At 42.5% G+C, this 13,716-nt stretch overlaps 1 protein-coding gene across 2 annotated transcripts in view; it reads left to right on the plus strand.

Moving 5' to 3' along the window:
* lamc3 (laminin, gamma 3) overlaps positions 1–13,716 on the plus strand; it is a 121,925-nt gene that overhangs the window by 16,272 nt on the left and 91,937 nt on the right. Inside the window, exons 3-4 of one of the 2 annotated variants that reach the window (XM_085793065.1) lie at positions 11,322–11,452; positions 13,212–13,378. In XM_085793065.1, coding sequence (XP_085649191.1) covers positions 11,322–11,452; positions 13,212–13,378 — 298 coding nt within the window. The remainder of the gene's footprint in view (positions 1–11,321; positions 11,453–13,211; positions 13,379–13,716) is intronic. The other variant, XM_085793066.1, reaches the window with a different exon arrangement.

The following is a 13,716-nucleotide window of genomic DNA, read 5'->3' on the forward strand; positions in this document are numbered from 1 at the left end:
TGATGTGCCATAAAACACAAGCTGGGTCTTTCGCTCTTTTCTTTTTTACCCACCTCTCACCATTTCCAAAACAGCGTAAATACCAGCAGCTACTGTAATTTGTCTTTAACCTATTGAAGCTGTAGACATTTTTATCTTCCTGCTGACGCCATGCCACAAACATGACGCCTTCGTACGGGCGCACGAATGGCCTTTATTTACATTAAATCCTGACTTACTAATGGTGCTGCTGGCTGTATTTCAGTATGTTTTGGTTGACATCGACCCACTGATTTTAAAGCTGTGGGGGATCAATATGAGCCAAGAATACATAGATTGGGTGGCAAATCTCTCAACAGAGCTGCCAAACACCTCTCTCCTTTCGCCCCACTGCTCCCTCTCGGCCTTCCTCTTAAACAACAAGATGAGAAGACCCATAATTGACTGTGATCTCTTCTCCCATTAGAATAAAAGGCGGATCAATTGCACCATTTCTTTCATTAAATCTCTCATTCCCCCTCTATTTTAAGGGTGATGGGAGAGATGGGTATAGTGAGCACAGACAGAAACACACCAGCCATCCTCTTTGAAGCGCAAAACAAAGTGAGGGGAATGCAAAAGAGTGTTGGTTTTCCACACAGTGAATCTTAACAATAAAAGATGAGGGCTACTCTTCTTTAATGGTGACAACAGCATACTGGATCCTGCTTGAGCTGCAAATACAAGAAAAACCAGAAGAAGATGGACAACTCGATACAAAGCAGTAGAGATGATAGCAGCACTAAAAAAAAATGCCATTCTCACATCAGCACCACTTATTGAACACGAGATGAAGGGCATGAAAAAAGGAGGGAGAGAAGGGCAGCAGGGAGGGGAGTGCATACAAGCTATTTGTTTTAGATAATAAAGCAACCCCTTGCAAAAATCCAAAAAGCCCTTTCCCTCTGTTCTGTAAATAGTTAAGAGTTTACTTTAAGTCTCCAGGATAATTCTCCCAGTTTCAGTGCTGCTTTTTCAGGGAGTCCTGGATACACAGAGTATATTAGAAACAAACAATGAAATAATAAGACACTTGACGCACATCAAATACATGGTCCTGGCGACCAGATTCTAGTTTCCATTTCTGTTTCACCATCGCACTGTTTTTGCTATTATCACTGGAACACCAGGGACGGGTGGTGAAGGCCACCTTGATCTACAAAGACCTTCTCTATTGTGTTATACTGCAGCACTGATGGGATCTAGGCAGCTTTACAGTAATCGTATCAAGAAGATGGGCACTGTAAATGATGATGATGACTTTACTCATTACACGTCTCCACTCTACCTATTGCAGTCAAACCAGCAACAGAGTGATTTTTTATTTTAACATGGACCTTGGTCTTATCTTAACTTCCACCGTAGGCAAGGATCAGACCAAAGTATGCAAACGAGAAGCTTGCAGATATTAATCCCATGGCTAAATGTCAAGGAGTTTCTGGTGCTTCAAAAAAAAAATTAAAGCCAAGGAGCATGGATTTTAGTTTTTTGAGGGATTAGGAATAGCTCATTAACTTTAAACCTACATTTTCTGGATCTTGCACCAGGGCTTCCTGACATTTGTCTGTCGTTTTCTTTGAGGAGTATAACACTGTATCATCCGCATACGCATGGATTCTGCACTTTGTTAGCTGTGATTGAAAGACATTTGGTATATACAGAACGGTCCAAGAATGGTTCTGAGGTATGTCATAGCTACGCAGGGCATTGTGAAAATGAAAATACAATGTTTTCCTTGTATATAACGGACAAACTATATCAGTTCAAAGCAGATCTTAGCTTTTTTTGTCACTAAAGTCAGATTTTGTTTTGTCTGTTTAATATTTTGCACCTCTTAAATGGGACATATTATGGAAATATCACTTTTTGAATGGCTCCTTAACACATATTTGGGTGTTTGTCGTGCCTTCAGGCCCCCCAAAATGTGAGAATTGACAAAAATATCTGTAATGTGCAGGCTCCCGAGGTTGAAATCCACGTGGTTTTACAAGCTGTTCCCTCAGTTGTCTTCCAGTAATGTCACTAGGATTTGAATTTTGCAATACCTCCCCTACTTGGGACCGGTAGAAGGGGCAGTGACAGGCACTGAAACCAGCCGTTCTGAACAGGGCTGTTCAGTATGAAAAGAGCTGTGATGTTTGATCCTTGGGGTATTTTGACCAAAGCATGTCACAGATATGTCTTTAAGACACCTGGGAACTATTTTAATTTGTGGAAAGGGGGCATAATATGTCTCCTTTAAGAGAAATCCATTTTGTGTGAGATGTAGTTCTTGAATAACGTGACTCCTAGAAAAGGCAACAAGACACTCTGATCATGTCTTAGTCTCCTGAGAGTTTAGTGAATCCTGCGCGTATTAGTTTACACATCAAGTGCACATCTGTTGTCATCTCTAGCTGAATCTGGTTAATTTTGATAAACAGCACTTTGCCAGCAATCACACTCCCTGAAGAAGCCCTTTATCATCACACACCTCTTCATTAAGCGAGACCTTCTTGGTATGAATATGATTATACCGCCATATGCAGGGGATATTGGCTGAGGGGAGGCTGATATGGGAGAAGGCTAATAAATGGAGGATAGGTGTCATGGCTTTATCACCTTTATGGCTCTCTCTTCTACTTCCAGTCAGTCGCATGTAATGCCTCTTCTTTGTCATTAGTGTGAGTCGCCCTTTTCTCATGCCAAACCCTGGTAAAAGACCCTGAGAGAACACTGTGTGATCCCCAGTGGTTAGCTGACATGGATTGAACTCTTTTATTCTGCAAAATGCAAACCCTAAAGAGCTCTTTCTTGCACAAGCGGAGGAGAAGCGGGAAAAGATCTCAGCCTTGTGATTGTAATCAGTGATTGGCTTCTATGAAAACACAGCTATAAAACAAGCCTTAATCTCTGATGTTGTGAATGCCGTTGCTCAGGCAGAAAGTGTTTTTCATAAAGTTGATGTAATCAGAGTAAATGCCCCGAGCACTTTCTACACAGTTTTTATTTTATTTTATTTTATTTTTCTGAGTTGTTTGTAACAATATTGCATTTCTCTAGACATGAGCAGTGATCCAGCTAATGCAGTAAAATCATACCTCGGAGGTATGATTTTGATTTTGAGGTATGACATATGAGGCCGTAGCCAAACATATTTTATCTGTCTGTCAGCGTTTGTTTTTTTTTATCATCAGGACATTTCAACCCGTGACAGTTTATGCAACCACAAGACAAGCGATGCATTTTAAATCCAACATCTTCATCAGCGAAGCGAGCGGTCTTGAACAAGTCCTGATGCACATACTGTTCATTAAGCCGAAGAGCCACTTCTACTTATAATGACATGTTTTGAAAAACCGCCGCAGTGACAGATAATCGTGTCCAAAGAGCACTTAAAGAAATCTTTATTCCTAGAAATCACAAATCAATTGGCTTCTCTTACAGCGAGGTAAAGACTGGGCATTTGTGTCAGGGGTTAAAATCCCACTCTTTACACACAAGATTGTCAACAGAGCATAAAATGATCCCTGTTCCTCTCCGTGGGATGTCAGTTTGCCATTTCCTCTGCATATGGCTCATACGGAGCTATGCATATTTTATGAGGCTTAAAACAGGAATTGCATCCTGCCTGTTTTATTAGCATTTTAATCCCTTTGCAGATTTGCTACTTGTGCCTCAGTGTGAGGAGCGCGTACTTTCAATGAGAAACTTCACACGCTTCATCTACTGCTTTTAAAATATATCTCCTTGTCATACTGCGAGGTCAAAGCAAAATTACATTGGGTGGTGGTGGGTTGGGAGGGTGAGGGAGGACAGACGACGAATGACACTTAAATGTGCAGGTGTTTTTGTCTCTCATGTCTGTGTCATCTGCATAAAAATAGTGTTGTGTGTTATACGAGTGATCCAGTGCATTGCGTTATGTTCACTTGCCGAATGATTTTGATTTGGAATAAACAACAGTCACCTTGTAACGTGGCATTTGGATGCTTTCTCCAAAGTAATGGCTTACTTCAAAGAGGCCTCTGTTGTCAAGTTTGTAAAAGCTCTCTTTTTTCAATAATCAGGAAGGAGATGAAAGCCGCTGTATGAATTCAAATTTAATTTGTTCAGTCATCCATTAAAACGGTTTGTCTGTCTCCCCTGCCACCAGTCCGTCCTCTCGCTCTCTCTCTCTCACAGCCGCCCGCACGGCCTCTCTCACTCTCTCACTCTCTAGAAATCTGTGTGGCAAATTGCAGCTCCAGCATTGAATGACAATGAGTAAAAGGGGGAAAAATACATATTGAGGGCACAGTGAACTTAAGCAATTATATTAAAAAGTTATTAACTTTGGAATGAGGGACACAGCTCTCTTTCCCGTCACTGCCTGCCTGCAGCCGGAGGCTTCAGAGTTCAGGGAAACGTAGTGAACCAGTGTGAAGAGAAGAGGGGGGAGGAAGGAAAACATACAGGGCAGGAAGAGACAAGAGAGATTTTCTAGGCGAGGGTGAAGGTTTGTCAGCTCCTGAGTGGAGATAACCTTTAAAAACAGTGTTTGATATCATCAGGGACTTGATGTACATCTGCCGACTCGTGAACCCACTCATTTGATCATTAGGTCCGTTATTGTCTGAAGCAAAGGACTGGCTCGTTGCCACGACTCTCGACGCCGCTGCCGATCCCTAAGTCAGCATCATTGTAGTATTGTGAGCCCAAATTCCAAGGGAGAGAGAATCAAAGTTAATTAAGCTTTTGCTGTGGTTTGCACAAATAATAAGTAATGGGCTGACTACTAATTAACCCTAAGAAACTACTTCCTTTCAGTGCAGTAAGTGATATTTGCAACTATGTCTGCTTTTCCTTCCACAATTAGCGCTGTTCCACCAAGCATAACTAATAGCTCTTCCATATGATAATGGTCTCGTACTCTATGATAAATGGAAAAGGCAGCGTTGTTGCGTTTAAGGCGCGTGAGAATTTTTGAATCGCTAACAACGCATTTAAAACATTTGTCATCCATGTGTGCGTGTGTGTGTATGTGTGTTAAAGAAAGAGAGCCGGATGCAGCGCGGCGACGTGGTACCGGTGTCCACGAGGTCGCCTCATTAGTAGAGACATGAATCTCATGCATTTTAACTGTAATGATCATCAGTTTGTGCTAATCATTCATTTAATAATTTAACTAAAGGGCAGGTCATGTCAGTTAATGTCCTTATCTTGTTATGCATCGGAAACATTGAATTTCAATTGATCACACAGAAAGAAAGATTGACTCGCCCTGAGTTTTGTGCAGATGTTTGCGGTTCCCAGTGGATTCTGGTCTTGTGATCCCCTGACTTTTCCTCCAGTCGGTGGTGGTAGTCAGTGCCATTAGCAGGTTTTTTTTTTTTTTTTTGTGCCTCGAACTGAAAGTCTCAATGTCTATTAGATGGATCGACTTGAATCTCGGTGATATTCGTGCTCCCTAGAGTCCCGCTTAGGACGGCTTGTAATAATCTTGGTGATCCTCTGATGCACTAAGCTGAAGCTCTGACTTTGTGGTATCATGTTGATGATGTTGTTACCATGGTCACAGTTTGCCTGCTTCCGCTGATTACCCTTGAGTGGGCACCTTGTAAATAACCGTGAAAAAGGCCGACATGGCCTAACCCGGTCTGCCTTGTCATTGAACAACGCTTTGAGGACGAGCCGGTCGAGCCTTTTGTCCTTTATGATGTTATCACCACAGTGTTTTACACTTGCGTCAGCTAGTTTGAATCTTTTAGGGGGCAAACTGAAGTCAGAGAAATGAAGATACAGTATGTATTAGTCTTTACACAAATACCAGTCCACAATCTTCCCCCCAAATCAGATTCAAATTTCAAATGCTTCTTATGTTAAAGGGATAGTTCAACATTTTGGCAAATTGGCCCATTGCCATAATTGCTATAGTCATAGCAGTAGGTTCGTTACCTTTAATTGTCGGTGTAAGCTATTTTTAGAACGGCGGAGTGAAGCAGCAGGCTGCTCAGAGCTATGCTATGGAGGCTAAGGGAATTTCTTGGTTTCCCTCATCAAACTCATCAAATACACAATCCAACAACTCCAAAACGCTCTCGTGGACAAGTTGTGAGCTGCACATTCACCACGCTATGAGATAATAACGGAACGTTACGAGACGGAGCCGTTTAAGAGGTAAATTCATGCAAAACTGCTGATGCGCGTTGTGTTCAGGGATAGTTTTTCAGCAAGCAGACTCTGTATTTACCCTGTATTTACCTCGAAAACGGCTCAGTTTCGTAACGTTCCATTATTATCTCATAGCATGGTGATTGTGCAGGTCACAACTTGTCCACCACAGCGTTTTGGAGTTTTCGGATTTTTTATTTGATGAGTTTGATGAGGGAAACCAAGAATTTCCTTTAGCCTCCATAGCGTAGCTCTGAGCAGCCTGCTGGTTCGCTCCGCCGTTCTAAAAATAGCTTACACTGACAAATAAAGGTAACGAACCTACTGCTATGACTACAGCGATTATGGCAATGGGCCAATTTGCCAAAATGTTGAACTATCCCTTTAAATATTCAAATTATATTTGAATTTTTAATGTGTTTTTTTTTCTTTTTAGTTCATTATATACACCTATACCAGCTTATTATTACGTCCTGCGTCCACTAAAGGGCATTCCAAATCTGTTATGTAACATTTGCAACACACTTAAGTTTTACCAACTCAATATAAAACTTCAAGCAGAGAAATCGAAATATTATAAGTAGTGGTGCAACGGATCACAGTTGATCCGTGATCGGCACATAAGTGATCCACAGATCGATCGATAAAAAGAAAAAAAGGTGTGCGACTGTGCGTGTAGTGTGGGAACATGTAGACACGCCGTCCCAGCCGAATAAACGGGCAATTACAAAAACTCTGCTCGTAAATTTGAAGCTGCAGCTCTACGTCGTGCACAACAACAACTAAATTGTTTGTTTTATCAACATCTTTACTTCCTGAAGTCGCAACGCACAACGTTAATTTGCGTTGATGTGGAAGGCACACGTTCGAACGTCAGTTTTCACCTTCGAATGTTCTCATTTTGAAAATAATTTGAATTCTGTTCGAAGAGCGAAGTTCGATCTGACAGCCCTAGTCAACTGTACGTCTACCTCTTTGCTTCCCACAACATTGCTGCTCTCTTTTTCTGTTTATGTATTTCCTACACTGATTGAACACCCCTCTTATTGTGCATGGGGAATGCACCATAATTATGAGGACATTATGAAGACATTATGCTCACTTTGATTGTATTCTAGGAGAGCAGGCTCTGAGATTACCCAACACTGGGCGGAAAAGTGTGTGCAATCAAACAGAAGACAAATATGAAGACATAAATTGAGCATGTTGTACAGGTCGAGAATCATTTCTTATCCCATGTGCATTCTCTCGGTTTGTTGTGACCACATCTCTCCTCTGGAAAGTTAAACCACTGTATCTTTTTTTCCCCCTCTCCATTGTCTTTAACCTTAATGCCCCTCATTTTACCTTAATTTGTTACCTTGCAGCTAAGTCTCCCTCCTGAAAGTTCTCAGCTCCGCTCATAAACCATAGATTATGTCATGTTCAGATAAGTGCAACGCAAAATGAAAAAAAAGAGCGTCTAACTGCAGTGCATCAGGGTCATTCACTGTTGTCCAAACCCCATTAGCCAGCGGAGTCATGTCAAGGAGGGGCAAAGTCGATAAGCAAGTGCCGGAACAATAGCCAAGAACAGCCAACTGCACTCAATTCTGCAACACTGTAGTTACGGTTACTACAGAAAAGCAGCTCTATAGCCCTCAATGGGCTGCCAAGGCACAGAACTGTCTGCAAATCCTGAAGTGCACTCCAGTCGGGGAGGGAGGGGAGAGAGGGGGGAGAGTGGAGGTAAAGCTGGCAGAGGGAGAGGAGGGAAAATAAAGAGGCAAGCTATAAGGTAAAGTGAAAGGGCATTTTGGGTAAGAATACCAAAGGTGGGATGAGTCAGAGCTGCAGAACAGACAGATTTTTTTGCTGAAGGGGAGCCAACATTCAGTCTAGATAAACCGAAGAAAAATCCATATCTTCTTACAAAGGCTTGTTAATTAGATATTTCTGTACAGTGTCGCTGATTACACGTTGCCGACTCGGCTCTGGAAAAAAAGTCTTCTTGTTAGACTTAGACGGACAAAGCTTTTCCCACAGGTGGCACTGAAAGGCGGTAGTCACGCTGACAACCGTCCACATATGGGTTAAACCAATCAGGAACATGTGTAACGCATTCGCACCAGATGTTCCAATACGGGGCTGTGACCTCTCGATGCCCCGGCAGGACGCCTCTTGGAAGTGCAGGCACAGACCAGGCAGGTGGTCTGAATCACCAGGACCCTCGCCTTTGAAACAAGAGGACGGCGGTTGTGCTGACAGATCAAAAAAAAGCCCCTAAGAAGCACCTCTTCTTCTTCTCCTCCTGGCTCCAAGTTACCAGCTCAGTTCTGAACTTTTACAGCAGTGCTATTTTTAAGCAGAGACAGAGATCATGTGTGGTACCTGTGAAGAAACCCTGGGAGGACTCAGCTGTGTCATCTTTGTTATATTTCTTGCTACTAACCAATTAAGCCTTTTTTCCTCGTTTGCTGAACAGAGTAAAACTCTCTTACAATAGGTGGTTTAACTGTAATGACGCCGGAGAAAGGAAGTGTCATTACATTGGCTCATTGTGCACTATATGCATATTTTTATATTGTTTTGTATCTTAAAGGAAAATAAGCAGTTACTTCCAGCTCCAGAGAGCTAGATTGTTTTCTGTCTTTTGGCTTTAGTATGAAAATCAACAATGGGAGTTTTAAAGCTTGTTTGAGATTTGTAATGGGTTGAATTCAGCCACTTTAGCTGTTGTCATGGCATGATAATGCAGTTGTCTGCAGGGACTGTTTACAATTTTTTTTGTGTATTATTTTCCCCCTACACTCAAGAGCACAAGCTGCAACAAAAACAGCCACCTTTTTTTAAATTCATTTTCTTGTTCTTTGTATCTTTCTCACAACATCCTTGTTTGTTTATTTCTTGGAAATGCATAAAGCAAGAAACAGGCGTAGCAAACCGGCAGTTAACGTCGGAAGTATCCCTAAATGCCCTACTTCATTTTCAGAATGGGTGCTGCTTTCGGCTGTGTTTCCGCATTAACAGTACTAACTTTTACAAACACGTAAGCAGGACTATTTGTTCGCTGTGATAGATTGACTCTTTGAAGTGAGGGGCGGAAGAAAAACAGTAAGAAACAGTGTCGGGGGAGGAACAAAATCAGAAAGATTAATCATCTGCGGAACATGAATGTCCATCATCTAGAACCGTACTGTTAACTCATTGAGTGCCAAAAACGTAATTTTACGATTTTTAAATTACGAAAATAGACGCTCTAACACACCTTATGTGTGAATTTGGGAACTCTATGATGAACAAAACTGAAATAGATGACGATCATCTCATGAAAACTCACGATCTGGACATTTTATCATAATTTGGCTTTTGATGGTTGATGCATTGGGTCGAATCAGTGGCGCGCATGCAACCCTCTGCACCAAACATTGCTGAATAAAACTGTCCATATCTTTAAATCCACTACTAGTTAGTGAGCACGTTCAGCTTCAATCCTGACGTCATTTGTGTCCATATGCTTTATGCAAAATATCTGAGAAAAAAGAGCACAGCCGCTCCACTTTCACTCGCGATGCTCCCGCAGCTTGGAGCTGAACAGGAAGGGATCTCGGCCGGCTGCTCAGCCAGCAGTCCCGCCCAGTCTAGCAGTAGTTGTGTTAATATTGTTGTTTTGTAGCACCCCCCCCCCCCCATGGTGGTTTTGTGAATAGAACAACAATGTCTATCTTACACAAGCCCTTTGACCCAGAAATGTAAGTGTCAGAAGAGCGACAGGCACCAACGGCGCATATTTCATAAAAGATGCTGTATCTCCATTTCTAGAAAACAAGCAGGGATTTTTATGAAAACTGGCCACTGTTTAGCTTGGGGTTGCTCAGGAACAAAGGCATGTAGAAATAAATGGTATGTCCCCATTGGAAGCAGAAAGTTTCACCTTTCAAACGAGCCATAGTATTTGTCCATATAGCTATAATATAGAATACCCTGTGGCAATACAAAAATCATCAACAATGTTAAAATATATATGCTAAATTGTTGGCATCTGGATTAAAGCTTTGAAAAACAGAGCAGCACTCAATGAGTTAACATGGCAGAGGTATATCGTAATGTGTATGCCAACAGGGTAAAATATTTGTATACTATATTTCAACGGGCTGAAATAGGTAGAAGCCAGTCTCACCTGATAGGTGGTATTTGCTGGGCTTTAGCACTACAAAGACAAACTATAGCGCCTGAGAAAACCATGACTGAATGAACTCATCACACATGTTTTTAGTCTGAGGCCCATCCGCCGCGGTCTCTTTCTCTCCCATTGCCACACTTCAAAGACACCTCTGGGGAGAATCTTCAAAACGTACAGCATTACAAGCTTTTGCAGGACTGCCACAGAGTCCCAAACCAGCCAAGAAACAGACAGAAAGTTTCTCTCCAGCTATTTGTTTTAAAGTTGGTTCACAGGTAAGAGATTCCTCATGTCATTTGTTCTCCCTTTACCTGGCCTCGCTTTTATCTTCCACCCACTATTGCGCTTCCCGTTTGCTTTTCCTCTGTTTGTGTTATCCCTCTTCACTTTCTTCTCCCACTCTTCATCCTGTCTTTACCTTTGCAGTGGGCTCAAACAGAGGAGCTTAAATCATATCAGGGATAGGAGCTTTGCCAAGTGCCATCCATTATACCGAAGCGGTGCTGCACTGTTGTCTCTTTTCTCATGTGTTTTTTTTTCAAATTTTGGCTTTTGTCTCCATTAATCCCCCTCTTTCCTCACCCTTCTTTCTGACATTAACTCAATTTCCTACACCATACTCATTATCTCCCCATTACATCTGCTCCTTTCCCCTGCCGTAACACCGTCACCCCCGTCTCCGTTGAAAAACACCAACTCTCCACTCCAACTTTTTCTTTTCTTTACTGTGTCTTTTTTTGTTTGCTATCTTTACAAATCGCTTGCTTCCCTGGTCTCTCTTCATTAATGCCCACTTTCTGTTCTTCTCACTCCTACTTCCTGTCTCCTATACCTTTCCGTCTCCAGGAGCAACAGCCAGCCAGCCAAACACACTGCCCCCCTCTGGCTCGCTTTCATTCCAATTTTGTAAAGTGGCTGACATCAAAAGGTGTTTTCTAACGTCCCTCTCACCATGCTGGTCCTTTCTTCTTCCCATCCTTTTTTTTTTTTTCTTCTTCTTCTTTTCCAGGAATGGGTGACAGCCACTGACCTGCTCATCTCTTTGGACAGGCTTAACACCTTTGGAGACGAGTTCTTCAAGGATGCCAAAGTGTTGCGCTCCTACTTCTATGCCATCTCCGATTTCTCTGTGGGTGGCAGGTAAGAGCCACCAGAACACGTGGCCTCTAGGGCAGCAACCTTTCTGAAATGTTACCACTGAATCACTTTAGAGTTTTGACCTTGAGGTTTGCCCCATGAGACGGCGGGTGAGTTGAAAACCAAAAAAAAAAAAAGTTTTTGTGATGTTGAAGGGTACTTTAGTGTATTTTTTTTTCTACCAGATACATTCACTGTTTGCCAATGAGTTTGCAGATGCTGTGTATTAAAGATAAAAATGTCCTTGTTATATTGATAGGAAAACATTTTCAGGAAGAATCGTCTTCCCTTCAAAGTACATTTGATAGTATATATTTGCTCTATATATACACAGTCGTTAGTGAGACAGCTGTTTGCAGAGCTGATAAAAAGAAATAAAAAAAAGCACCGTGCTGCCTGTCAGGTTGCCATCAGATAGGGTAAACCGAGATATTCCTCCGTCCTCCTTCCACTTCTTTTGGTTTATAACTCAAAGTAATGAGAGAGGACGTGACGCCAAAGGCCAGGCTGCACCTTCCCGCTGCAGATAGGAGTGGACAATTAAGCAGTTGAGATGAAGCCTTCAGAAAGAATATAAACTTGATCCGACATCTGTCATAAACACTTAGGATCACCGCGGCGGCATGACAAATTACCCATCAATGTCACAGCACCTTGGGAAGAGGCCCACATCATGACAACATGTTAGCTTTGTACCAGTGCTTTCAGTGAAAATACACATGCCTTCACACCGCCAGTGCTCCACCCCCCCCGTGATTTACTCTTCACCACTGATGCTGTGAAAGGCTCCATGTGATTTGCTGCAGCGTAACCCAAAGTAGAAATAAACGCCCTTGAATTATGGTGGTAATAATCATCACATATATAAAAAATATAAAAATGCTGTTTATGCATCTGTTTCGTTCTAGTGTAACATGAGGCCTTAACATATTGCATATCGCTTTTTTTCTACTGCGCATATGCTGCCTGTACAGCTTAGGTCAACCCCTGTGTATCATATTGCGTTATAATTATCACCGAACAGATAAAGTTTACTCCAGCTGATGTGTGGATTCAAAGCTGCGCTTGGTTGTTGTTGTCTTGATGACAACAGAAATAACTGGGTCTGAGCTTCAGGCCAGAGGAATAAGTCTGGATGCGGGACAGCTGGCTAAATCTGACAGAGCCTGCCACTCAGGGCTCATGTCCCCCCTATCACTGCCACTCGACAGAAGCAGCGACACTGCCAGGAAGCGGTGCACACACCCAGCGAGGCATAGCTGCTACCGCGCTTTATAGGAAATGATAGGCTTTCTATATTCAGAGGGAAAGGAGGAGAATGGTGTTATGAGAATGAAACTATATTGATGTGGATGCACAAAAAGGATATTTAGATCACTAAACATTGTTTAGGTTTAATCCAAATGCACATATTAAGATTCATATAGATATTGCACATGCTTGTTGCTGCTTCTAATAGTCTGGGGCAGTGTGAGCGTATTAGCGCTGACAGCACAGATGAATAGCGCAGTTGTTGAAGGGGAATGAAAACCCCACCTCATCTCAGGCCATGTTTATTTCTGTGAAAGATAATAGGAAGTGACAACTCCTTACAGTGGAAATACCTTCTCACTTTACCCTCTCGTCCGCCTTCTGCTGCAGACACGGCGCACATAAGCATGTCTACAGTCGAGTCAGCGCGTCAGAGAGGGAGAGCGTATATAGGAAAAGTTGTACTCGCAGCCCCCCCTTTTACATAACTATCTGTCAATGTTTCCCTTAGGTGTAAGTGTCACGGTCACGCCAGCGAGTGTGTTGAGGGGGAACATGGTGGTCTGGTCTGTTCCTGCCAACATCACACAGTGGGAGTGGACTGCCAGAGATGTCACCCCTTTTACCAGGACAGACCCTGGGCCAGGGCCACTGGGGACTCCGCCAACGAGTGTCTGAGTGAGTAGCCTTGCCTCTGGGCCGCTGTCACAAACCCATCAGGTGCAGCCTTCTGCAAAAAAAAAAAAAAAAAAAAAAATCCACAGGGCAGTGTTGAATTCAAGTGACAATCTCAGGCTGTCGTTGGTCCCGAAACATCCATCAGTGCAGCACCTTTCATCTGCCCCCCTTTTAAAAGTTTGATTTCCTCACATGGAGCTTTTGCATTAGCCGCAGTGAGAGAGCGGATACTACAGCTTCCATTACTGTGGAGACGAAAAGATTACAGTCAGGAACAGCATGGCAGAGCAGCAACTGATTGATTCTCATTATGCTGTAAATTGAAAGGTATTGTATTA

The sequence above is a fragment of the Trachurus japonicus genome, chromosome 12 (assembly GCF_045865225.1).
Source record: "Trachurus japonicus isolate A0001 chromosome 12, Traja_1.0".
In the NCBI taxonomy this organism is placed as follows: Eukaryota; Metazoa; Chordata; class Actinopteri; order Carangiformes; family Carangidae; genus Trachurus; species Trachurus japonicus.